General features: G+C 56.2%; 2 protein-coding genes across 4 annotated transcripts; both read right to left on the bottom strand.

The window, feature by feature from the left end:
- Positions 1-655: 655 nt before the first annotated feature.
- KCNK17 (potassium two pore domain channel subfamily K member 17) lies at positions 656-13612 on the bottom strand. The gene is made up of 5 exons (XM_021684623.1): positions 13305-13612; positions 10240-10354; positions 5715-5875; positions 5135-5309; positions 656-1187 (listed from the first exon to the last, which is right to left on the bottom strand). The coding sequence occupies exons 1-5, from the start codon at positions 13575-13577 to the stop codon at positions 877-879; spliced, it is 1035 nt and encodes a 344-aa protein (XP_021540298.1). The 5' UTR covers positions 13578-13612; the 3' UTR covers positions 656-876.
- A 630-nt stretch (positions 13613-14242) lies between these two features.
- Positions 14243-21817, bottom strand: KCNK16 (potassium two pore domain channel subfamily K member 16). Of its 3 annotated transcripts, XM_021684625.1 has the most exons (6): positions 21605-21817; positions 18239-18353; positions 17007-17173; positions 15967-16132; positions 15515-15655; positions 14243-14349 (listed from the first exon to the last, which is right to left on the bottom strand). In XM_021684625.1, exons 1-6 carry the CDS (start codon positions 21815-21817, stop codon positions 14243-14245), a joined length of 909 nt encoding a protein of 302 aa, XP_021540300.1. The 3 variants fall into 3 exon arrangements, with proteins under 3 accessions (XP_021540300.1, XP_021540302.1, XP_021540301.1); XM_021684627.1 differs by lacking the exon at positions 15515-15655; XM_021684626.1 differs by lacking the exon at positions 14243-14349 and having other exon boundaries at positions 15432-15655.
- Positions 21818-25507: the final 3690 nt, after the last annotated feature.

Below are 25507 nucleotides of genomic sequence, written 5' to 3'. Positions count from 1 at the left end.
ACGTCTGCAAAGCCTACCTGGCCTTGCAAACTGTGCAATCACAGTCTTCAAATGAAGTGGGGTGGGGTGAGGCAGGAGGAGCCCACTGGCCTGCCCCTGGCTTTGCCCTGGTGTGAGGAAGCCCTAGGGCAAGGATTCAGCAGTCAAACGGGGACCAGCTGCCTGCTGGCTGTATCAGCCCTGACAATGATCTGCAAATCTTTAGTGAGTTTACCTAGAAGGTCTCTGGAGGTGGAGGAGGAGTTGTACTTCAGCCTTCAACCCATCCCTTTCACCAGGGAGTCCTGGGCAAACTCACCTGGGAAGGGAGTGGATTCTCACTGTGTGTGTTTCAGTCTCAGATGCTGCCTTTGTCTCTGGGTGTGTATGTCAATTAGAATTAGCTGTGGTTGTGAGTGACAGAAAAGCCCAAACAATACTGTAGTCAATAAGACCGACATTTATTTCTCTCTCACATAAATGAAGTCTGGAGGTATTCAGTCCAGGTTTGTTATGGTAGCTCTGCCACCATCAGGAACCCGGGTTCTTTCTATCTTACTGTGTCACCAATCTCAAACACAGCCTCTACCTCACGGTGCCACGTGGTTGCCAGAGCTCCAGCCACGATATCAGCATTGCAGCCAGCTAGAAAAAGGAAATAGTGAAGAGGAACACCTCCTGCCCCCCTCCCCGCCACGCTGCGAAAAGTCACATTCATAAGTCACACAGGATACTTCTCTGTGGATTCTATTGGGCAGAATTTAATCATATAGCTTCAAATAGCCTCAAGAGGAGATTAATAAAAAATGTAGTCTTTAGTCTGAGTGGTCATGGGCTAAGCTTAAAACCAGGGGTCTTGTTGCTGAGGAAGAAGATGGAACACATACTGGAGTAGAACTAATTGTCCTTTCCACGGCATGAGACGTGAGTAGAAGGTTCTGGATGCTGCATGATTCCCATAGGCTCCTCCGGATGGCAGCCTGGCTGTGGTGAATGGGGTTCTGCCTCCCCATCTGGGTTCTGTCTCCAGCTTTGGGACTTGAAGTTCTCTTTGGAGCTGTGGTGGTAGCAGGAACACGATCTCCCTGGCGTCTCCAGCAGGGAGAGGATGAGTTTGATGATCAGGGCCAGCCATGCCATCCCAAAGAGGATCCATAGGGACACTGTATTCTTGTACCATAGCGGGTACCTCCGGGAGGGGTCCATCCCTGGGGGGAGACGCAAAGTAAGAGGATGGAGGCCTGGGAAGGTCAAGGCCACATTCCCAAACAGAAACAGACACACATGACTTGATGCATATGAGCAGAATATGGGAAGTTCAAATTGATTGGAGATTGCTGGCCTTGTGGCCACCTCTGTAGGACTCTAGGAAGCCCCCTTGGGTTGATGCCTTGGGTTTGGAAGCTAAATTTCCTCTTTGGCTTTCTGACAGATTCTGCGCTCTATCCCAGTGGTTCTCAAAGTGGGGTCCCTGGACCAGCAGCAGCAGCATCACCTGAGAGTTTGCTAGAAATGTAAATGGTCGGACCCCACTCCAGACCTACTGAATGCAAACTCTGGGGGTAGGCTCAGCAATCTGTGTTTTAATAAGCCTTCCAAGAGATTCTAATGCCTTCTCTGTTGTTTGCCTGTCTCTGTGTTTGGTTTCCTCATATCTAAACAGAGGCAACTTGCCAGGAGCTTTAGGAAGCACAGAGGGAACCACTGGAGTTTGTATCCGCCTCGGTTCTTCCTAGCTGTGTGACCGTCATCTGTCTGAATGCCCCTCCCCTGTGAAATGGGGAAGATGATTATTTTCCAAGGCCCTGGTTTTTGGGATGAAATCATAAACTCTTCTCCCAAGGTCCTTATCTACTCCTCCAGCCTCGATTTGCACACCTCTTCCCACTGAGGGCTATGCTTGTCACTCTGGGCTTTCCCCACTTCCTCTGTCTATCATCAGTCCTGCCTTTGCATTTGCTGTCCTCCCAGCTCAGAATGCTCTTCATTTCCAACTCCTCTTGGCTTAGTTAACTTCCCCTCATCCTGCAGATAGATCTCAGCTAGTCTTCACTCCCAGAGATGAGGCTGAGCCCCTCTGTTACACTCTCTCCCAGCCCATGTACTCTGCCGGCTAAGCTACTTATTCTCTCTGGGCCTTGACTTCCTCATCTATAAAACAGAGACAACAAGAGGTCCACCTTCCAGGACCGGCTTCAAATATCTAAGGTTTTCAGAATGGTGCTTGGCACATAACAGGTGCCCAAGACCTGGAGTTGGGTGATTGTTTTACTCACCATTAGACCCCCACAAGGGTGCTCCCAACATTGTCAGGACTGGATAAGCAATGGCAGAGGGAAGGGACAGATGGAGGTCATTGGAGGCTTAGCCTGCTGCATAACTTAATTTTTCCCTCTTTCCTAGGGGTCTATCTTGCCTCCCTCATCAGATCGGGTTTGTTCAAAGGGCGAGATCTGTCTTCTTATTTCCTCAGCATCTTTTTCTGTCTTCAGGTCCCGTCCCACCCACCCCTCTGTCCACTCCCATCCTGCCCTGCTGGCCCCAAGACAGCCTCTCTTCCCAGTCACTGAAGCCTGGGCCCCTCTCCTGGGCCCCAGCTCGGGAATGAGCCTGCAGCCCTTGACCCCACCTTGCCGCCTGGCAGGAGCCAGGATTGGATTAAGCTGATTGGGTTATGGGGCCAAGATTCCGCCGGCGGTCCCAAATGAGATCAGCGGTGAGCCAGCTCTCTGCCCCTGCCACCCACCAGTTCGGCTTGCTCCTGGCAACTGAGGGGGAGGAGGTGTCCTTCTCCGGTTTGATTTCATTGTTTTAGCCGAAATCATAAGTGGCGGGAGATCTGGCAGCTGGCAAGGCGCTTCAATGAATTGCAAATGCAATTGGGGGATGTGGGGGTATGAGGCCGGGGGGGGGCACAGATGGCTGGGACTGGGGTGCTGCTCTTGGCCATGGCCTTTGGGGAAAGAAGAGCGGCCGTGAAGACAGCACCCCTGTGGTTGCTGATACAGGGACAACGGGCACCCCAAGTCCAGACTGTGGACCTCAGCATTCCCATCCAAGGAAAGGGTTTGACCTTATCCTTGGAGGACAGAGAAGGTCAAGAGACATGAGGAAGAGGCGGGAGTGGGGTTTGTCCCCGCTCAGCCTTGGAAGATTCTGCAACATAGGTATCCTGGCTTGGGAGTCTGTCTTCGACCTGCTCTTGGCTTGCCTGCTCTAGGACCTTAGTCAACCTCTTTCCCCTCTCTGGGCCTCAGTTTCTGCTTGCAGATGAGGGCTTCAAGTGTTTTGTGTGTGGTGCAGGAGGCTGTGGCAGGACCCATCACATCTCGCAGGCCTGGGTTGAGGCTCTTCAGGCTGAGCTCCTGGTGGCCCAGTTGCAGGGTGGAAGAGGGAGAGCTCAGAGTAGAGAGGGAGGCAGGGCTCAGCCATACAGAGGCCCTTGCCAAAATCATGGATTTGGGACTCTATCCTAAGACTGTGGGAAAACACTGAATGTTTTCAGAGAAGCTGGGCAGGTGACATGATAACACCTGTCACTTTTAAAGGTCCTAAGAGCCAAGGGTAGACAAAAATACAGGCTGCACAAATCCATGGGTGCCATTCCATTGTGCTCTGTGTGAATAGCTACTCCCCTTAGGGTTGTGCAGTGCTAATCTGGGTAGCCAGCCATATGCAACTGCTCTGCCTGGACTAAAGAGATGACAGTGGGAACAGAGAGGAGGGGACAGATCCCAGAATCACTCTCTGAGCTGTGAGGGGGCTAGATGTGGCCCTTGGAGCCACTGGGCTCAGCTCTCCTTAGACGCATCTCTCCATTTTGAGGGTAGGAGTGAGAGCATACTCAGTTGGAGGAAACCTCCAAGATTTCCTTCCAGAGCAACAGGCTTCCTCCCAGGATGGAGGATATCGGGAAGGGCAGCATGAGGCCCCTGACACAGGACCCTTCTTCCCAAGGAAGGAGAGGTTCAGGGAAGGGGGCTCTGCACACAGGTGAGAAGGCCATCACCTAGCCCAGGCCCCCCATTTTATAGACAGGAACACTGAGGCCCAGAGAGGGGATGTATGAGGTGGTCTGGAAAGAGTATGAGCTTGGGAGTCAACGGATCAGAATTCGAGCTAGCTGTGCAATCTCAGGCAAATGGCTTGGCCTCTTTGAGCCTCAGCTTCCTCCTTAGTAAAACGGGCAAAAAATTGTCACTCTAGGTTGCTTGATGAGCTAACTGCTTGTTACTTTGGTAAGACCTCATTTCAATATTCCAGGCAGGGTTCTGTCTCTAAAGATGTGAAGAAGGGCAGGGCTCCTCCCTAACTGAGGGCCAGGGATCTGAGGGAGGGTGTAGAGCCCCTTGAGACCACTGTGTTGGTGGTACCAGTGGCCACTGCTCTTGTGGTGAACCTTCAGGGGAGGGCAGCAAAGGGGGATAATGAGGCGGAGCCGAGGGCCCAGCCACCCCTGAAGCCCCACAGAATGTTCCTCTACCGCCACCTGCTGGGCACCTGCCTCATCTTTATTATGCAAGGCCAGAGGTTTCTGGGCCCCTCGCCTTGCCCACACTGGGTGGCGACCGCTGATCTAACCTCACCTTGGGCCTTCTGGACCACACAGCCCTTCCTTGCTGGTGCTCAAAGCTTGTCTGCCCGTTGTTTTCCAATGCAGACTCTCCTGCCTAGTCCCTGCGGCCACGTGGAACAAATGGAGAGAGTGGGAAGAGTGGGAAGCTTGGCATTTCATGGGGCAGGGTGAAGTGGGGAGGAGAGACCCCGGGACAAGGAAGGATCAGGGAGGGAGGTCGGGACTCCCCTAACTTGGTGAGCGCTCATAACAATAGTTGAGCCTCAGACATTTCCAGTGCTTGTCAAGAGGGCCAGGAGTGTGACTTACAGCCAGCCCCAAGCCCTGGGGTCAAACTCCAGGTGTCACTTTTTAGCCGGATCTTGGCCCCATCACACAACAGAGCAGGTTGAACTTGCCAAGGACCGTGTCCTTTGGACTTTGGGCCTGCAAACCCCCACGGGGCCTGGCACCTAGCAGGTGCCAGCAGACGGGGCGGGCGTTAGTCCTCACTACTGCACCTGGGCTCCCCCCAACCCCTCGGAAGGCCGGCAGCTGAGTGTCCGGGCCACTCTCCCACTGCCTGCAGGGCTCTCTCACCAATCACGTAGTCGCCGAAGCCCACGGTGCTGAGGGTGATGAAGGCGAAGTAGAAGCTCTCCACGTAGCTCCAGCCCTCCATGCGGCGGAAGAGCAGTGGGGGAAGCAGCAGGAAAAGCAGGAGGCCCGAGAGGAGGGCCCCGGCACCTGCCAGCCACCGAGCTTTGGTTGGGTCCTGTGGGTGCACATAGAGCCCTGTGTGGCCACTACCGGTGCTGGGGGACAAGACAGCCGGGGGGGGGGGGTGCGGTCCAGAGTTGGAGGCAAGGCGAATGCTCCCTGCCAGGAGGAGGGGGCTGCCCCTGTGACCCCTCTACGTAGTCGGCGTTCTCCAGGTTCTTGGGCAAGACCGTGGCTGGCTCATTCCCTTCCCGTCCCCCAGGTACCACGGCATCTCCCCCACTGGTGTCCCTTTATTACCAAAGACGCCCATTCTGGGCAGTGGCTTCCAATCCCACCACGTCCCCACCAGGAACCCTGCTCTCCAGAAGGAACCCCTGCTCCTCTGGGCCCCCGATTCCCACTACCTGGCTCATCGTAGCATAACCCACCCCTCCCCTTACTCCCACAGCCCCTTCACCTGCCAGGCGCCCCCCAGCCTGCGGGCACAGCGGTGCATCCCCCTCTGCATGAGATGCCCCAGTCGGTTGAGCACCACGAGGTTGAGCGGGATCCCCACAAGAGCAAAGAAAATGCAGAAGAGGCGGGCGGCCATCGTTCGGGGGCTCAGGTTGCCGTAGCCTGAGGCGAGATGGGGGCACATCAGGGGCCCTTTCCATCCCCAGGGGCCACTGCTCCTCGCCCCCTCCAGACTCTGCAGCTGGTATTTACTGAGACCTTTTGTTCCTGCTCCAGGACTGTGCCCTCATACCCTCAGTCCCACCTCACAACCGGCTGTCCGAGTGGGGATTACGCCCCATGTTTTACAGACTGGAAAACAGAAGCTCCAGGAGGCTCTGCGGTGTGTGTGAGCACAAACCCACCAAGTGTGAGACTCCATTCTCTCCCTTTGTTTCCCCCTCTGTGGACCGACAGAAGGATGTGGAGAGGGACACGGAAGGGTGTGCAGCCTCCAGATGCTGCACCTCTGGGACAGACACCATTCCAGCCAGGGCCCTGTTGCCTCCAGGCTCCTGTCTCTGGGCACCGCCCCAGGCCCATGCAGTCAGTCTTGCTTGGGGCTCCAAACATCTCTCGGGCTCCTTCTTCGTCCTTCAAAGACCTCCTTCCCCTCCCCCGATACATCTCTTACACATCTGATTCTGTCTTGAAACCTGATTGCCGGAGGGCCCTCACTAATGCACCTGGGCTCCCCCCCCCAAGCCCCTTGGAAGTGAGGGGCGGTGGATGGACAATCAGGTGCCCTGGGGGAGGGGGAGGTTGGCTATCTTCCTGTCATGAAGATCAGGGATGGGGAGGCTAGGGGGACGAGGCATTCCTCGAAAGATTCCATCAGCCTGGGCATTCTTTCCTCCGTCATTCCTCTCCATCTCTGTCCCCCCACTTCTTGGTCAGCACCGCTGTCTTGCCTTGAGTCAGATGCAAGCCTGATTATATCGTTTCCCAGGATTCCTCGAGTCTGCTGAGGAAAGCCCAAAGTCTCACCCAGCCAAGCTCATCTGGTCCCCCACTTTCCCAGTTCCGGCCACATTCCTGCCCTGCTGAGTCCCCAGCCCCATCCTGCCTCTGTATTTTGAGCATGACTCTCCCTCTACCAAGAGCATAGAAATGGCAGCCCCAGTGCCATGGCTCCCCCAGCCCTCTGCCGGCTTTGAGGGGAACCCACTGTATGGGAATGATTTGTTTCCAAGTCCGCTATTCTCAAGGGCCCCTCACAAGCATGGGCTGAGTCACAATCAGCTTTATATTCTCAGCAACTGGCACAGGATCTGACACCTCATAGGTGCTCACCAAATGTGTGTTGAATGAGTTTTAAGAATGAATGAATGAATGAATGAATGAATGAATGAGAAATACAGGAATGAATGAGTCAATAGATGAACAGATGCCCTGCACCCTGCACCCCCTGGGGAGGCAGACTGGGTCAGCACTCCTACATACCCCATGCTCACTTGCATTGGTGGTTTACCTCACTCTCACCTTACTGGGGGGGTCTCAGAGGGCATAGTCCCAAGCGTGGCCAAAGCATGCACTCATCTAGAGCATGGGCTTTGGAATCAGAGGTGCTTCCTGCGTTTGAATCCCAGCTCTGCCTCTTGAAGGCTGTGGGACCTTGGGTGAATGGTTTGACCTTTCTGAGCTTCTGTGTCCTTGTCTGTAAGATGGGTATACATCTACCTCACAGTGTGCCGTGGGACAAAAGGAGGCAATGGAAATGTGTCATGGATGGGAATGTGTCCCCTCAAGCATCTAGTATACTGAAGCTGCTAGAGGAATGTTTGCTTCGTGAGTGAATGGATGAATGACCCAACTCCACTGCACCAGCTTCTGGTCTGAGGACATCAGCAGCCCCCTTGCTTTAGAACCCCATGCTCCATCTAAGCCACCTCTCACTTCAGCAGGCCTCCCACCTGTCACCTCTTTTCCATTGCTAGTCCAGCCCCAGGACATCCTGAGAGCCCTACCAGGAAGGCCTTGTGTGGCTGCCCTGCACCTCCTCCAAAGTCAGGCCTCATTTCCAACCTTTCCAGTCACCTCGTCCTCCTTCCTGTTGCCCAAGCCCAGCAGTCACACTCCTACCTCAGGGCTTTTGCACTTGCTTCCCCAGATATTTACATGGTTTTCTCCCTCATTCTGTTCATGTCTCTGCTTCAAGTTTACTGTATCAACAAGGCCTTCGATATACAATAGCCCCCTTCACTATCAGAGCCCCTTACCTGGCATTATTTTTCTCAAAGCACCTCCCACCCCCTGAATATTGTCTATGTATCTATTTGTTGGGTGTCCTCTTGCACTAGAATGTCAGCACCCCCCAAGGGCAGGGACTTGTCATTTTCCGCTCACCATTGTTTCCCCAGAACTGTCAGGCTCCCACAGCTACTAAGTCTATTTGTTGAATGAATGCATGACTGGATAAGTGAACGAATGAGCAAGCCAGAGATGGAGTTCATAGGTGATGGACAAAGTGGGGGCTCAGGCCTGTCTGGCTGGTCTAGAAGTGTTCAAGGGCCTGTCAGACCCTATTTCATCTTGGGTTTTGGAAAGTATAGCCTTTACTGGGTGCTGGACCCAGGGCCCCAGGGATGCCAAGGAGGCAGTCCTCTGCTGTGTCTCTCAAATTATTCCTTCCTTTCCTTGTGGAGTGTTCCATAGGTACCCCGTTTCCTGTCTCTGCCCTCCTCCTCCTCTCTCTGCAACCCCTCTGCATGCTCGTGCATGCGTGTGTGTCAGAATCACAGGGACATGAACTTCCCTACTGTCCACCCCAGAATGGCCCTCTCTTTCTTCCTGTTGTTTAGAATTCCCACTCTATCTTGTAAACCTCCTAAAGGTTTACGCTTAAGAGCAATACTGTCCCCCAGCTGGGTTTCAAATTCCAACTCTGCTGCTTATGTGACCTTGGGGAAATTGTGTAACTTCTATGTGCCTCAGTTTCCCCCTCTGTGACATGAAAATAATAAGCCCTATCCTTGGAGATAAGGCCATATGGACAAATCTCAATTGTAAAAGAGCCCCTCAATTGAAATCTCAATTGTAAAAGAGCCCCTCACAGTGCCTAGTACAAGTAGATCATGTGTGCAGGGTGGGGTGGGCTCCCCCTTCCTCTGCCCTTCTTCCCTTCAGAGAGAGCTGCGTCAGGCCGAGTAAAGAGGAAGGGACAGGCTACCAAAGTCAGAATTCAGAGGGCCAAAGTCCAGGGTCTGGGGCAAAGGGTGTAGGAGGTGCAGGGTTTAGAGACTAAAGGCGCCCACACAACAGGGAGGCCTCCCTGCAGTGACTGCGCCTCAACATCCCCTCCCACCCTGGGACTCAGTGAGTGCAGGTGGAATGGGTATTTTTGGAATTCATTAACGTGTCAGGGTTTGTTGAGTGTCCACTGTATTGGGGCTTTGTACTAGGCTCAGTGGGTGTGAAGAGGAATAAATACCATCCTGGCTAGTCCTTCCAGGGTCACAGGGTCCGTGGAGTCTGAGGGGCCGCCCCCAAGCATGCTTGCCTCAAGAAGGAGGGCTACCCAAGCTCCTGCGTAGCCCTCAGACCCGTTACCAAGAAGTATTTGCTGCTTTAAAACTAGATGGAGAGTCCTCTGGGTGCTCCTGCCTGGCTCCACTCTGGGGAGGACGGAGGCTGGGACCCTGGTTCCTGGGGAGAGGATCCTGGCGCGCCCAGAGCTGGTGGAGGTGGCCCTGGCCAGCAGTGGTGTCAGCCTGCCACCTGGTGGTAAATCCAGTGTCATGCAGGGCGGGGCAACCCCAAGGGCAGGGGGATGGGGTTCTGCACTTGAGTCATTTCTTGGGTTTCAGAGCTGGAGGGACCTAGGCTGCTCTTCTCCTTCCCTTTCCAGCAGCCCCCAGGCACCTTCCCAAGACAAGTTCTACCTTTGCTCTCCTGAAGGCAGGGCTAGGGAGACGGGATTGAGATCTGGCTCCAGGGGTCTCTGTGTGTGAGGGAGGAAGTGGGCTTGGAGAAGATGGTGAGGAGGGTGAAGGTTGCCTCAGTGAGCTGGGGAGAGGCTTCCAGGAATGGCCACCTTTCCCCAATGCTGAGAAGAGGAGCTGGAAAGGCTCTTTTTAGATTTTGGCCCCTCCCTCCTTGCTAATTTTCCCTTGCCCCTCGTCTCCACCCCTGGGCTCAGTGTTGGGTGGGCTTGGCTCTGGACACTTATAAAGTTGAGAAGCATCTTTACTGCTGCACAGGGGAGACCCCCTGCTTCCTGAAAGGTTGTGTGAGGCAGAGATCCTCCAGAGCAGTGCTTCTCAAATGTGAGTGTTGCACACAAACCTCCTGGAGACCTTGGTGAAATGCAGAAACTGATTCAGCAGATCCCAGGGGAGCCTGAGATCCTGCCCACAGGCAGTGGCCACACTGCAGGGCCTGACTACGCTTGGAGTCACGGGGCCCTAGTGACCCCTCTAAAAGGCACTGGTCCCCTGTCCCCCAACCTCTAGGGGGAGACCAGCCTCCCCAGTCCCACCCACTCTTACCAATGGTGGTGACGGTCGACACGGAAAAGAAGAAGGAGCCCATGAACTCCCAGCGTCCCATGCTGGTGGTGTTGCCAAGGACAATGTCCCCACTTTGGTATGCTTGGATGATGCCCTGGGGGAGAGGCTGCAGTGACCACCAGGCTCTGTGGGGCAACTGGGCCCCTGCACCCAAACACATACACATGTGTGCATGAATACGTGCGCATGCGTGTGTGTACAAACACACACACACTCACACACACACACACACATTCATGGACATTCAACCACTCTTCAATCTCAGCCCTTGCAGGGCAAGGAGGTTCTCCCCCTCCACCCAGGGCCTCCCCAGGGGCAGGGACCATGGGGACAGCTCCTTCCCTTCTTTACCCTAGACCCCAGGTCAGCTCAGGGTGTCTCACCAGCTGGAAGAACACCATTCCATCCCCCCTCCCCTGCTCACTCCCATCCTTGCAACGAGCACTGCCAGGCAGGACACGTGGTGTTTTAGGGGACCCGGAGATGTAAGAGACAGGACCTCAGTCCTCAGTGGGACAGAGACAGACTTAACTCATACAGTGCAGCCAGTGCAGCTTTGGGCATTAAGGCGGTAGAGCTGCATGACCCTGGACAAGATACCTAACTTCTCTGTGCCTCAGTTTCCTTATCTGTAAAAGGGGAATACTAATATCACCTACTTCATAGAGTTGTTGTGTGGGTTAAATGGGCTATTCGGTGTAGACTTAGAACAGTACCTGAGACGTGGTAAGTGCCAGTGGTTGCCATCATCCTCATGGTTACAAATATAATAATAGGAATGCAAAGAGGAAAGGTGTTCATTCTGCTGGGGGTAGGGGCAGAAGGCTTCATGGAGGGGGTGAGGTTTTAGCTGGGCCTTCTTTGAGAGTTGAAAGGGACTGCTCCTGGTGGAAGGACATTTAGGGAGATTTAGGGATTCCTGCGGGGCAGGACTGTGCCTGGGATTTAGTACAGGGAGACTGAAAGATAGGTGGGAGCCAGGTCATGCTTGGCTCTGCCATGCCAGGGATGGAGCAGCAGGCCTCTCCCAAGGTCACCGAGCAAAGAGGAGGCAAGATCCGGTTTGTGTGTTCCCTGGCAGCTGGCAACAGAGGTGTGAGCAGACCAGAAGGGGAGAGAGCCTTGCAGGGGCGAGTAGCCTGCATCCTGGCGGAGTGGTCCAGGAGGAACCGAGAGGAGATACTCAAAAGCCTAGGCCGTTGGCCCTATTTGGTGTGGGTAGTGAGGGAAGCCTTTAAGACCACTGTGGGAGTGCGGATGTGGGGCCGATGACAGAGATTTGGAATAGGTGGAGGTGCAGGGCTGGGAGGAGGAGGGCTGCTTGCTCTTGACCTTGGGGGAATCTGAGGAAGTTGCATGTACCTGTCTGTACTCAGCGGGAGATCTGGGCTTCGGACACACCAGATCCTTATCTCGGGGATGGTGGAAGCCACGGGATGGTTGAGGAAGGGGCGAAGTCGAAGTGCGTGTGGAGCAGAGGGGGTTGGAGGGGAAGCTAAGGAGATGAAAGCCCTGCAGGAACTTTGGGGAACACCCCCCACAGATCTGCACCGAGCCCCATCTTGGTGGTTAACAGGCCCAGCTCCCTGGCTATGCAGCCATATACTTGTATTTAACCTCTTTGAGCCTCAGTTTCTTCATCTCGGAAATGGGATGTAGGTGAGGATGAAATGAGTAAATGCGAGTTAACCCCCCGGAACAATGCCTGACACACAGGGAGGGCTCTGCAGAAGCACTCTCTGCTATCATGGCCATCACTGTCATCCTCCCTGGGCCAGTGCTGCAGGTAAGGGAGGTTCAGCACTTCTGCAAAAGGGGTGCCGCCCAGCCTCCAGGACGAGGCAGTTCCGCTGCATTTGTGAAAGTGTAGAGGTCGGGGGTGGGTGGAGGTGCGACCTGAGGTCCTTAGCAGAGACAGTCTTCCCGCTGCCCAGTCAGCCCAGCCCAAGTGCTCAGGACCCTACCACTGTTCCAGTGCAGGGTCGCTTCCCACCCAGAAACGTTTCCCTGCTACCTTCTGGGGACTGGCTTCGGAATGGCCGCTCTGGGACTCAGGCCCTGCCCTCCTCGATGGAGGCGGCGCCAGGACTGCGGGTCCGGCATTTGGGGCTAGGGACACAGCTGTCTGGGTCCCCGGACCAAGGGAGGTCCCGGGACGTTAAAACATCCGCCAATTCTGGGCGGGTCCCGGTCGGGTGTGTCCTGCCCGGAGTGAAAGGAGACCTCCATCCATCTGCGATCCCCCCCTTCCCCAAGAACCCTCCCCTGCCTCGCCCCTCCTCCACGCCCCGCTGCGTCCCCCACTCCCTGAGCAGTCTCTGTGCTCCGGGACCTCTGGATCTCCCGGACGCGTCCAGCCCGAGTCCGAAGACCCGGAGTAGAGCGGGATCAGCCAAAGAGCGCCCCTGTGAGTGCCCCCCGCTTTTCTCAGAGCGGGTCTGTGCACTTCGAGCTCCCGGCCCCACACCACTCACCCGCTGGGACAAGAGCGCCCTGTACCCTTTCCTACCCCAAGACTCCCACTCAGCGCATCCTCAGACACTGCCCGTCGCCCCCTGTCCTCCTCGCCCCCCCAGGTCGCATGTTTGCACTCTCTGTGCAAGGCCTCAGGCGCGCCCTTCCGTCCTTGGCCCGCGGTGCGACCCCGACACAGCGGCGCGCGGGCCGGTGGGACCCTCGCCCCGCCACCTCCCCGGCCGTGCGAGCGCCCCGCCCCGCCAGCCCCGGACCCGGGTCGGCGCGCCCCTGTCCTCCCCATGCTCAAATTCCGGTGTTGGCGCCTGGCAACCCTCTCCACGGGGCGGGTCGTGCCCTCTCCGCCCTACCCGGGCACTGAGCGCCGCGCCCGCTTCCCTCCCGCCTCAGCCGCGGGTCCCGCCGCGCTCCAGCCCGACCCTCTAGCCCCCGCCCACCCCAGGAGGTCCGCGTCGGACCCCTCCGCCTCTCTGTCCCCTGAGTGCTGCCGGCGGGGCCCGGGCCGCAGCCAGGGCGTGCCCCCTCGCCCCCGCCGTGCCCCCCGCTCGCCCGCCCCGCTCGCCCCTGACCCGGATCAGAGAGTCCAGCGCCGGGCCGTCCAGGCACGTGAAGTTCTGCAGCAGCGCCCACTTGTCGCGCTGGAACCTCGCGCTGGAATCGCGCGCCGCGGGGCTCTCCAGCACCCAGAACACGCCGGTGCCCAGCGCCAGGTAAACCAGGTAGGCGAGCAGCAGGAGCAGGGTGCCCGGCACCGCGGACTTGGGAGCCCTGTGGTCGGGCGTCGCCCGGGCTGCGGGTCTGCACAGAGCCAGAGAGGCAGGGAGGCCTGGGCCTGGAGCCATGGGCCAGGGCTGAGTCGGAAAGAAAGGGCTAGGAGCTCGGCTGGTCCCCTCCTCAGCCAACGCCTGTCTGTGGCCAGTTTTCTCAGCAGAGGAGGCTTGCTGGGGAATGGGACAGCCCAGCCCCACCCCGCACCGGGATCCAATCCCAGGGACAAAATGAGGCCGGAGCTGTGGGCATCTGGCCCCGCCTTGAGTGTATGTGGCGTGCTCATCCCCCAGGCCTAGCTCAGGGAGAAGGGGAGGGCTGTGGGGTGACCACAGGCCTCAGAAGGAAGGGGCCCAGAGCCCCCCAGGGTGTCCTACTGTAGGGAGCAGAGGGAGGGACTCCTGGAAACTCCACGCAAGAGGAAGAGAAAGCAGAAGACATGTTCATTGCCTTAGGGCCCCAGCCTAAGTTCTTGGATCCTGGGACTATCACCAAGGACTTGCCACCTGTCAAGTCCTCCCTGGATCTCTTCCAACAACCCCCTTTCCATTGTGTACCCAAAGGTGAGGGACCCCAGCTGATCACCTCTTGTCTATGAACTTGGGAGGCAAGAGGATCCTTGACCAGTGGGTTTGTTCATTCCCTGCTTCTGAAGAGGCCCCCTAACTCCCTTCCTGGGGGAAAGGTCCAGGGTATATAAGGAGTCCCCTGGGAGTCTTCCATTTCCCAGGCCTCTTCTTCATACCAGGAAGTCCTGTGGTGTAACCTGGGTCACTCTTGTTGCTGTAGATTCTTCCCTGTGTGTCCCGTCTGGAGCATCCTCTTCCTCACAGTCTTGCCTCAGTCCTGTCCAGAGCCCCCGGTCACTATTGGGCCTGCCTTGATGGCAGACGTAGGGGCAGAGGTTTGGAGTCCTTCCTGAGGCTGGGCTTTGGATGGACTGGCCTCAAACTCTCCTCTCCTTCTGGCCCGAGATGTCAGAGTCCGGCAGGAGAAAGGCCAGGGCTGCAGAGCGCATTCCCAAAGGAGGCCAGGCCTCCATGGAGCTCATTTCCTGGGGGATCTCCTGGGATCTGCTGGCTCCCCGTTTTCCCAGGGTGTGTTTAGAAAGGCTCTTAAGACAGACGCTCAGAGGGGGTGATGAGGTCAAGGGGTGCCCTGAGGAGTCAGGGGGAGGCCACATTCCGGAAGGTAGGTGGGACACCCAAGAGCCCCGCCTTGTTGACCGACAGCTCCAGGCCTTAGGCAAGGGTAGCTGGTGGGCTCTGAGAGGTAGCTGCCACCTTCCTGAGGGCAGCTATCCTGTTTGCACGAAGATGCTCCAAAGTCTCTGCCCAGCCTCTCTCCTTGACGCTCCCTGCTAGCCCCTCCTATGGGCTCTTGTCATACCTGCTCTACCCCATTGGGGGTACTGGCTCAGGGCCTCGCGGCTTGTCTAGTCCTTCCATTGGATGAAACGCACAGGGAGAGCAGGATCTTTCACTATTTGCCCCCAGAGCCTGGAACTCTGCCAGACACACAGTGGGGGCCTGACAAATGCACATTGTGCATATATCAAGTGAGGTGAAAATAAACTCACCCTTCGTCTGCTATACTGAATAAAGTCTCCTGGGTGGGGGGGGCGGGATGCAGTAGGACATCATGGGGATTTGACCAGAGTGATCCATGTCTGGATTCAACTTTGCCAGGCCACATTTGGGGGAGGGGCTTTGGGACAACGATGCACATCTCACTCCACACACATCTGTCTTTCATCCTGCCCTACATCTTGCAGTGACCTGCTTGGGCATTCCAACTCCTTTGCTCTCTGGAGAGCTCCCGAGAGCAGCCCTGGCTAGGAAGGGAGTGGGAAAGGACACGGAACAGGAAGTCCGGAGGGCATACAGGGGTAGGGGCAGCCGGAGGGGCTCCTGCGGCTACTGGTGACCTCACGCAGAGATGGGGATCTTCTGAGGTCTGGGGAGCCCATCCATCTCGGGGGCTCCCCGGTCCTTGAGGCTGAGTCCCCTGCTGAGCAGCCAGAGCTGGGAGCACCTGTGCAGAAGCAGAGGGCCTAGGGGGAGGATCAGCGCCAGCCACGCCAGGCCCAGGAGGATCCAGATGGCAGCCAGGCTTCGGTACACTGAGATGTAATGCTTGCTGGGGTCTGTGCCTGGCAGGGAAGGAGACATGATACATGCAGGGATCTGAGGGCACAGCCCCCGCTGCCCCAGGTTCCACAGGGGTCCCCGCCGGCCTCCCCATAACGAGGATCTGCAGGGGAGGTCCCCGGGGGAAAGGGCCATGGGTCCCAGGCCACAGATATCTAAGGATGTTAGAATCCTCAGCAGCCTCACAAACTGTTGGTCTCCCCTGGATAACCAAAGACTATCTGATCCTCAAAAGGTGCCTCTTGCTGATATCTCCCCATCCCCTGAATCCCCGTGGCCCCCACCCTGAGCTATGTGACTGCCTTGTTCTCACCAACAACATAGTCCCCGAAGCCGATGGTGCTGAGAGTGATGAAGGCGAAGTAGAAGCCTTCCCCAAAGCTCCAGCCCTCCACATGGCTGAAGACCATGGGTGGGAAGATGAGAATGACCAGCGTCCCCAGGGTCAGGAACAGAGCCAGGCCCAGGATCTGCAGCAGCTGGGAGCGAGAGAGTCTGTCTCTGAGTCTACTTGGAAGGCCCCAGGATTGGGGAGGGACAAATCTGGGAGTAGAGCTGGGCCATAGCTATGTCTCTTCCTGGCCCTGCAGACCTTTGGGGTGGGGATTGTATTCTGTGTGTGCGCTCTTGCCCAGGCCAGGGAATATTTGGTCAGAAGGATGTCATTAGTGGGTCAGGCTGGAATCTGGAGACTCTTCTGGGCCTGGGGATCACACTTGGATAGGCCGTCGGGGGACTCAGATTGGGGATGGAGGACAGCCACTGAACTGTCCCGGATTGCTCTGCACCTCGGCCCTCCTTCATGTGCCTGGCTTTGCAAGGTGCTGGCCAAGCGGGTGGACACTGGGGGGTGTGCCGGGTGGCCTGGAGTTTATTTTTAACCACAAGAGGAGGTGCTAGAGCTCTGTGATGACCACAGGGATGTGCCGCCCAGATCCCCCTTCAAAGAAGACCTTGTTGACCAGCCGTCAGCCAGTGGCCTCCAGCTCTCAGCTCCTTGGAGGTGACCCTTGGCTACAGAGGACTGCCTGGCCCAAGGGCACACCCTTCCCAGGAAGGCCACCCTGTGCCTGATGGACACGAATAAAGCCCTGGCCAATTTAGCCCCCTGTGGGGCCAACTTCACTGGTCACACACAATGCAGAACTCCGTGAGGGGCTGTCCAGGTCTTTGTTCCAGCCTGATCACAATTCAACCTCTTCCTCGGCATAGCCCTTTCTTCCGCAAGCATCTACCCCTAAGACCCTGCCTGCCAAACTGCATCTTGGTGTCAACTTCCATTTTCACCCTGCAGCGGATCCCATCAGGGCAGGGCAGGGGCTGGAAGGGGCTGGAAGGGGGGAGGGGCCCTACCTGGGAGCGCCTGGGCTGCTCCTCCCACCTCTCCAGGGTAGCCAGGTGGCCATGCAGCCCTGCGCCCAGGTGGTTGAGGAAGACCACGTTGAGCGGGATGCCCACCAGGGCGTAGAAGACACAGAAGACCTGGCCTGCCTCCGTGCTGGGCGCCAGGTTGCCGTATCCTGCAGTGGGGAGGAGTGTGCAAACATGGAGAAGAGAGCGTTCAGAGCTGCCTCCCACACAGACTCTAGCAGAAGGTGGTCTTCCACTACCTCTGGAGATGGAGGGGAAGCTCCTCTGTTCCCAAGAACATTCTCCCCCCCCCCCCCCGCCCCCACTAGAAAGATCTCTATTTGTAAGACTCCTGCTTGTCTTTGAAAGGCCCATCTCCAGGGACACTGCCTCTAGGAAGCCCTCTTGATTGCCACCCTCTTCTTCCTTGCTAGGAGTGATTCTCCATAGTGCTTTGTGCCATTCTTGTCTAATTATCTACTTTGCCTTGTACTATTGTTTTTTGCGTGCTTATCTCATTCCGCTTCACTGGATCAGAAGCTCCTTGAGGGCTGAGCCTGGGTCTGATCCAAGTTTGTACCCTCCTAACTCCCCACTCCTTCTGCTTTAGTTTTCCCCTGAGCTCAAGGAAGGTATGTGGAATCGAATTTAATTGAATGGACGGGTAGACCTTGGAAATGGGGGGTCTGGGGTTTCCTTGGGAGAGGTGGTGTGGGTTTTCTAGGTGAGGGGGTGTAGCAGATGCTGTTGGGTGTCCTGTCCCCTCAGAACACCTGGGGCACCACCTGCAGCTCGGGGGACAGTTCCTGCACACACAGGTGGCTCTTCACCCCAAGTCCCTGCATCTCTACTTGAGAGTGTGCTTGGTCTGCGGGCAAGTTTCAAATACTGGAGAGTTAACACATCCGGGATCAGCTCTCAACCAGCAAGGGCAGGAATTGGTAGATAAATAGCCTGCTTCCTCGCCCCTCACAGGCACTGTTCTGAGGCTGGGCTCTGCCTGGCCTCTCAGAGGGCCGTGGTGGGAGCGAGGCCAGTGACCCTCACTGGGACCCTGCTCGTCAATGCAAACTTTGCTGTCTTTTCTCCCCTCCTGCTCTATCTCCCCACCTCTCTACTCGTGCTTCCTGGCATCATCTCCGAGACAAACTGCATCCTGGTCTCAGCATCTGCTCTGGGGAACCCAAACCAAGACAGGGGCTTTGGGGAAGCCCTTCCCCACCCCGACCCTTTACCTATGGTGGTGACAACTGTGCCTGCAAAGAAGAAACTGCTGCCGAAGTCCCAGTTGCTGGGGTTGGTGGAGTTGCCTTTGGGGTTCACGCCCTTCACCCAGGCTTCCATGATGACCTGTGTGGGGGCGGGGGGTAGCATGGGGTGGCAAGAAGAGGCAGTTGAGGCACCAGCTGGTGGCCAAGCTCTCTGCAGGGTGCTTTCCTGTTATCTGATTTAATGATATCCTTAGGGGCTCTTGTTTCCATTTTTTTTTTTTAAAGATTTTATTTATTTATTTGAGAGAGAGAATGAGATATAGAGAGAGAGCATGAGAGGGGGGAGGGTCAGAGAGAGAGGCAGACTCCCTGATGAGCAGGAAGCCCGACGTGGGACTTGATCCTGGGACTCCAGGATCATGACCTGAGCCGAAGGCAGTCGCTCAACCAACTGAGCCATCCAGGCGCCCTCTTGTTTCCATTTTGTAGAAAAGGGAACCACGGCTCCATCTGAGTAGCTAACTGACTTGCCCAAGGTCATTGGATTCCAAATCCACGGCTTGTTCCACGGGCCAGGGCTGACTGAGGTGTGGGCTGTAAACATGGGTTGGGGGAGGGGAAACAGGTTTGAGGAGGCAGAGGGTGCTTACGGGGTGAGCCAGGTGGGAGATGCTGCCTATGGCCAAGAGAGTGAGGCGTAGGTGTGTTGTGAGGACAATGGGAAGATTTCAGGTCGGATGCTCCCAGAAGGGCTTGCTAGGGAACGTGGGGTTTGGGGACCACAGGGAAGCCATGGGGCTGCCCTCCCACAAGGTGGATGGGGGAGACCAAGAGAACCCTGTGTTCTCTGAACTTCCAGGTGAGCAGGTGGCTTTGCTCTTTGCTGTCCCCTAGTGACGCCCAGCCCAGGCTTACCTATAAGAGAAATTCCATCAGAGGCCAGGGCAAAGGTCGGGTGTGTAGCAGTGTTTCTGCGTGGTGTGTTGTATACCCACGACGTGCATGGATTCTCTATGTTGCATGTATGTGCATGTGTGTTGAGTGTGTTTACACAAGCTGAACACTTGTGGGCTCAAGCCGAAGCCCCTCTGTCCCTAAGACCAGCCCTCTTGGAGCTGGTTAGGGATCCCTCTCCCGTCTGCCCCCCAGTCCCCTCCCCTGTCACCGTGCATTGTCCCAGGCAGCAGCCCAGCCTTGCCACGTGATAGAGCCCCCAAAACAGGAGGAGGCAGTGGGGGAAAGGGCCACCCCGGCCTCTAGTTCCCGTGGGAACCGTTTCCCTACTGGCAGCTCGAGTGTGCTCCCTGCTGGGGTGGGGTGGCCCTGGTAGGCTGGGCCAGTCTGGGAGTCGTGACACAGGCTGTCTGCTTTTCTTCACTTTGGCAGAACTGGTCTTGTCACATGTGGACTTTGGTCTCCCTCCCTTTCCCACACACCCAGGGAGGCCAGGACGGAACATTCTGGAACACGCTCGCTCCCTGGAGACCCTCACCCTTGGGAGCAGCACTTGCCCTAGGCCCAGCTGTCTCCCACGGCCAACCCGAAGCTCTCCAATCTGCTGAGGAAGGGGCCTTGATTCAGCAAGTGTACTGAGTTGGGGGGGGCCCAATGCGACCTTCCAGTTTTCTCTAAGAATCCACACGTGGTAGAGAAGGTCAGACGTGAGTCTTCTGAAACTGGGCAAGGCCCTTTTCTTACGGAGGGGTCTCTCATACTGCTTCTGGTGCTGCTAATGGCTTTTTCCTCTTGCAGTTGTACCAGTAACGTGTGTTCTGGAATCCTAGACCAGCGTTCTCACTGTCAGCCAGGCATCCCCTGGCAACTGAGGCTCCCTCCCAAGGAGGCTGAGGATGGGGGTGTCCTAATCAACAACAGGGGTGCCGTTAATCAGTGGCCGAGGCTGCAGTCAAGCCTGTTGTCTCCCACCTCTGTTTACAGAGCTAGTCAGATCCAGCTTCCAATCCTTCCCGCACCCTCCGGCTCCTGGGTTTCCCCTCTAACCCTAGGCTGGGGGATGAGGAGGTGTCACGGCCTTATCCCCCGAGGTCTTGGGAGGCTCCAGAGCCCTTCTCAGCCCCATAGGGCTGCTGGAGAACAAGGAAGCCTCATTTCCTGGGAGAAAGGGTCTGGACAGGGCTCTCACATCTCCGGAAATTTCCCTCTGACCACTCAGCCCACCCATCGTCTTCTACGTCAGCTCGTCTCCGTCTTGAGGGTACGGGCATGGTCTGGAGGGCTTGTTAACGACAGGCTGCCGGTCCCACCCCCAGAGCTGCTGATTCCCAGCGTCGGGGGTGGGGTGCCATCATTCACATTTCTAAAGGACTCCCAGGTGACGCTCTTGCATCTGGTTCACACGTGGAGAACCTCATCCTGCCTGCCCTCCAACCCCGCACTTACGCTAATTTGTATGGTGAAGAGCTGCTGGCCTAGGGGTGAGTTCCGTCTCTGTCACTCACCGTGCAGTCTTGCCAACACTCCACCCCTCTTTGCCTCAGTTTCCATCTGCCAACTGGAGACAGTGATGGTAATAGGTTGTTATGAGGAAACACACACAAAATGCTTGGCTCCAGAGGATGGATCATGACTGGTCTGACCCATCACGATGACCCCGCTCCCCACTGTTTTAGGCATATTGTAAATGCTCACTATGGGCCATTTATCTCTGTGATGACTCTGCACTTGGCTTGTTCCTTTGTGGTGGGTGTTGTCATTCATCGGGCCCCCTGGTCTCGAAGGCATTCACAACACCGTGGTTTTGCCTTGCTTCTTGGAGAGAGGGTGCTGGGGCCCCAGAGTTTGTGCAGGGGAGCAGAAGGGGCCCAGGTGGTGGTGGGGGGGGAACCCGCTCTGCCACCAGAGAGATCCCCCTACGGACACCTTACTGGTGGAGCTGTCGCCCTGGCCACCGCTCACCCGGCCGGGGAAGGCCAGCATGGCGGCTGCTCCTGATCTTTCTTTGTGTCTCCCGCCCCCCCCCCCCCCCCCAGCCCTCAAGTGTGGTCAGCACAGGGGTGTGAGTGGGGAGAGGGCAGAAGGGTTAGCAGCCCTGGAGTTGGCGTTAGGGGAAGGGCAGAGTGTGGGAGAAGGAAATTTGCACAGTGTTGATAACACTGACACACAGCTCACGTTTATGCACCAAGTGGCACCTTAAAAAAGGGCTCTTAATGTGCTGTAAATGCCTGCAGCACATAGGAGAGTATTCTCCTCACCTTTTAGACGGGGACATTCGGGAGCAGGGAGTTGAAGCGACTTGCTCCCTGTCGCACAGCATACAGCACTAGGGCTCAGCCGGCTCCCTCGCGCTGCGTCAGCCCCTGGGTGGTAGCTGCGGACCTGCCGTGAGAACCCACATTCTGCCCACCGTCCCCCGCGGGCCTCTCCCCTCACCTGCACAAACTGCTCCAGGGCCCACTGGTCCAGGCAGGTGTAGTTCTCCAGGAAGCGCAGCTTCTCAAACTGAACCTGGTCTCTGGACTGAGCTTCTGCCTGTTTCTCCAGCAGCTGGAAGACCGCGGCTCCAAGCAGCAGGTAGCAGACATAGGCCAGCAGCAGGGGCAGCACCCGGCCGCCCCAGCAGCCGCAGAGCCTGGCTTGGGGCATGGCGTGGCCAGGGCTCTGCCGGGGCCGTCGGGCTGCCTATGGGAGGAGAGGTGGGAAGCGCCCAGGGGCCCGCGCCCAGCCTCCTGCCCGCCTCGCCCTCCTCGTCCTCCTCAGCACAGGTGTCTGGAGGCCGGAGAGTCTGTTTGAACAGTGCAGCTCAGCTTGGCTGCACTAAGTGCCTCCAGTGCAAACAGGCCTGCCACCCCCAACCAGCCTTTTTTTTTTTCCACCATGGACAGCACAGGTCAGTGGCACGGACCCCTCAAAGAGACCTATGGGGTCCTCCGGAGGTCATTTTGTCTTGCCCTCTGCCTCTAGGTTGGATGGGTGTTTCTAGACCAAACCAGATGCTTCCCCCTCGTTTTGCCCAGGCCTGAAGGGCTGCCCTCCACAGCCCCCAGTTTTTCACCTATGATGCTTCAGACCCCCAAGCTGGGAAGAAAGCAGGATGGGGGTGGCGCCTGGGTGGTGCAGTCGGTTGAGCATCTGACTCTTGGTTTCAGCTCAGGTCATGATCTCAGGGTCCTGGGATGGAGCTCCAAGTCGGGCTCCCCACTCAGCCTAGAGTCTGCTTGGGATTCTGTCCTTCCCTCCCCCTCTGCCCCTCCCCACTCATGTTGTCTCTCTCTCTCTAAAATAAATAAATAAATAAAATCTTATAAAAAAATAAATTAGGATGGGTGTGAATATGCCTTGTGCCCAGTTGCTCTGGCTACAGAATGGGGCTGGGAGGATTGACCTGCCTACTGGGGGACCCTGAGGATAAGTAAACTGGGTGACAAATCAGAGCAAAGCAAATAGACACATAATAGTCTCGATCAGGAGCGGTACTGGGGTTGATGCTCCTAATCGGACACATTTGTTTCATAGCTTTTGCTGATAGTTTTCTGTGCTTGAAATCCTTTAGCAGGTTCCCTTCAGAGGATACTATATTGGCGAGACGTATGTGTGAATAAAAAAGAAACTAAAAGTATATCCTGGCCTGAGATGTTCACAGTGGCTCACTCAGCGGAGTGGAATCTAGGGTGTTTTCCTCTCTTTCTCTTCTTGGCTTGTGTGTGTATTTGCAATAGCTTTATTGAGATATAATTCACATACCATACCATTCACACTTTTATTTATTTATTTTTTAAAAGATTTTATTATTTATTCCAGAGAGAGAGAGCACAAGCAGAGGAGAAGGGCAGACGGAGAGGAAGAAGCAGGCTCCCCACTGAGCAGGGAGCCCGATGTGGGACTCAATCCCGGGACCCAAGGATCACGACGCGAGCCAAAGGCAGACGCTCAACCGACTGAGCCACCCAGGTGCCCTTCTTTCACACTTTTAAAGTATACAATTGAATGGTTTTTAGTATGTTGAGAATCATGCAACTATCTCCACAGTCCCCTACCCCCATTTAGCTATCATCCCCCTATCCACCCAACCTGCCCCCTCAGCCTCTGGCAACCATCAGTCTGCTTTCTGTCTCTGGACATTTCGTAGAAATGCAGTCAGACTCTATGTGGACTTTTGCATCTGGCCTCTTGGTGTAATGTTTTCAAGGTTCATCCATACTATGGCACGTGTCATCCATACTATGGCATGTGTCTCAGTACTCCATCCTTCTTTAAAGCTGTGTCCTATTTCATTGTATGGATACAGCAGTGTTTTATTTATCCATTTATCAGTTGATAGATATTTGGGTTATTTCTACTTCTCAGCTATTATGAATAATGCTGCCAGGAATATTCATGGACAAGTTTTTGTGAGGATGTATGTTTTCGTGTCTCTAGGAGTGGAGTGCTGGTCATGCGGTCACCCTAGCTTTTTGAAAAGTGCCAGACTTTTTTCCAAAGCAGCCGCATCGTTGTACATTTGCACCGACAGTGTGTGAGGATCCAAGTTCCCTGCTCACGTTTTCTGTGATGAGCTGGGGCAGTGGACAACATGGGCCTCCTGCCCACATCCTTTCCCTCCTTCCTGGCTAAGAGAGCCCTACTAGTGTACGTGGCAGCTCCAGGCAGTGGAGCATGATTGTTCTAACCCGTCATGATTATCCTGTTCCCCAGGCTCTTAGCTGGGGTCCTCGGGAGCAGCCCTGAGAGGACGATTTTTGTATGAGCAGCGGACTAGGGGAAGACTGGTAAGAATGTGGGGCAGGCGGGGCCACGCAAGGGACCATAGTCCCAGCTCCGCCTGGTTCCTGGAGAGCGCCGGTGGGGAATGCACACCCTGTGAGTCCCAGGTGGAGGCAGGGAGCCGGGCTTTCATAATCCCACACCGGCTGGTTGTTGAGGTGTCTCTTGCTCTGCACACCAGCAGGCAGAACGGCTCCAGTAGCCTGTTCAGTCTCCTGGAGTCCCAGGTCATTGGCAGGCCAGGCATTGGAAGCAAAAAACACCTTAAAGAGGAGAAGAGGGGCACAGAAATGGGGAGGGGATCAGGGGATTGACAGTGTCCCTTGCACCCACTTCTTTGGCTCCCTTGCAGCTGGGGCGGCCATGTGACCCAGTTCTAGCCAATTAGATGCGTGCAGAGCCCGCCGTGGAGGTGTGGGGTAAAGCTGCTCTGTTCCCACAAAGGGCTCAGCTGCAGCCGGCCCCACTACTCCCCACACAGAGGACTGGCCCTGCTGAGCCACCTCGTGCCCTTGAGGGAGCGGTCCAGAGTGTTGCAAAGACGCTCAGCCAGTTCCTGCACACGCCCATCTCTAGATTTCAAAAATGTTAGAAACATAAACCCTGTTCTTTCAAGCCACTGTTAGGCATCCTGTTACTCCCCGACGGCTACACAAGTTTTTGCCATTGCTGTTGTTGTTTTCATTGTTCAAGGCTTATTTGAGTTGGAAGGAATAGGAACACACTCCAATTATCTTAAATAATTGAAACAATTTGTGGTCGGAACCCAGGAGCCGCCAGCCTTCTGGAGCAACCGAGCCTGTGTCTTCACTCCTGACCGTTAACAGGCTCCGTCCCCTCTCCACACGGGGCAGCCCCTCCACTCATCTCTCTGCTCGGAATTCGGCTCCAGGCCGCCCCCCTCATCTCATCAGCGTCAGCTGCTGGGTCCTCTTCTTCTTTCTCTTGGTACTTCTTGCCTCGGGTCCTCTGTGGTGAGGCCAAGTGTCCCAGGGCCCCTTTTCACGCAGGCCACCTCACAGGTATCTGGCCGTCCTTGCGTTGGGCACCACCTTCAGCTTCTCTGCCCCTGCACACGGACAGGTGTCACTTGGAAAGGGCTATGGGGAGGCAGAGACGGTGGCCTGCATGTCCAGCACGAGGGAGGGGAAGAGAAAGAGATTGTAGAAAGCAAAAGCCAAGGGGGAGAATTTTACCATTTCAAGTACGAGGGTGATCAGGAGAGTGGGAGCATCATAGGTTCTTAATCTGCTCTGAGGCCCAAACCAGGACAAGAAATCACAGGGACCCGAGGTGCAGGCAGGATGTGGAGGCTGCACATGGGGACATCCCAGTGCTGTAACCAGTGCCGAGGGCAGGCCGCGGTGTCCTCCGTGTCCTCCGAAGCACCTCATCCTTCCTGGGGTTTGGGTGGGGCCTGGCCTGGGCGTGGCAGCTGCCTTCTTTGTGATCCTGCTGGTTCGGGGTTCCCCAAAGCCACCTGGGGATCTCAAGCTGTCCTGTACGAGGCTCTCCTACACCCAGAGCTTTCCCGGACAGCACCGGGCTGGGCTGTGGAGGAGGAAGGAAGCG

Source organism: Neomonachus schauinslandi, chromosome 8 (assembly GCF_002201575.2).
Source record: "Neomonachus schauinslandi chromosome 8, ASM220157v2, whole genome shotgun sequence".
In the NCBI taxonomy this organism is placed as follows: Eukaryota; Metazoa; Chordata; class Mammalia; order Carnivora; family Phocidae; genus Neomonachus; species Neomonachus schauinslandi.
The sequence above is the reverse complement of the archived record's forward strand: the minus strand, read 5'-3'. Positions and strand labels throughout refer to the sequence as shown.

Excerpts from the sequence above, each read along its gene's own strand:
- KCNK17 (XM_021684623.1), bottom strand. The coding sequence starts at position 13,577 with ATGGCTCCAGGCCCAGGCCTCCCTGCCTCTCTGGCTCTGTGCAGACCC. Across the intron at positions 5,310-5,714 it reads GGCTGGGGGGCGCCTGGCAG|GACCCAACCAAAGCTCGGTG; the intron begins GTGAAGGGGCTG and ends GTGCACCCACAG. Across the intron at positions 1,188-5,134 it reads CTTCGGCGACTACGTGATTG|GGATGGACCCCTCCCGGAGG; the intron begins GTGAGAGAGCCC and ends GTCTCCCCCCAG.
- KCNK16 (XM_021684625.1), bottom strand. The coding sequence starts at position 21,817 with ATGCCCCAAGCCAGGCTCTGCGGCTGCTGGGGCGGCCGGGTGCTGCCC. Across the intron at positions 18,354-21,604 it reads CCCTGGAGCAGTTTGTGCAG|GTCATCATGGAAGCCTGGGT; the intron begins GTGAGGGGAGAG and ends GCCCCCACACAG. Across the intron at positions 16,133-17,006 it reads AGCAGCCCAGGCGCTCCCAG|CTGCTGCAGATCCTGGGCCT; the intron begins GTAGGGCCCCTC and ends TCTCGCTCCCAG.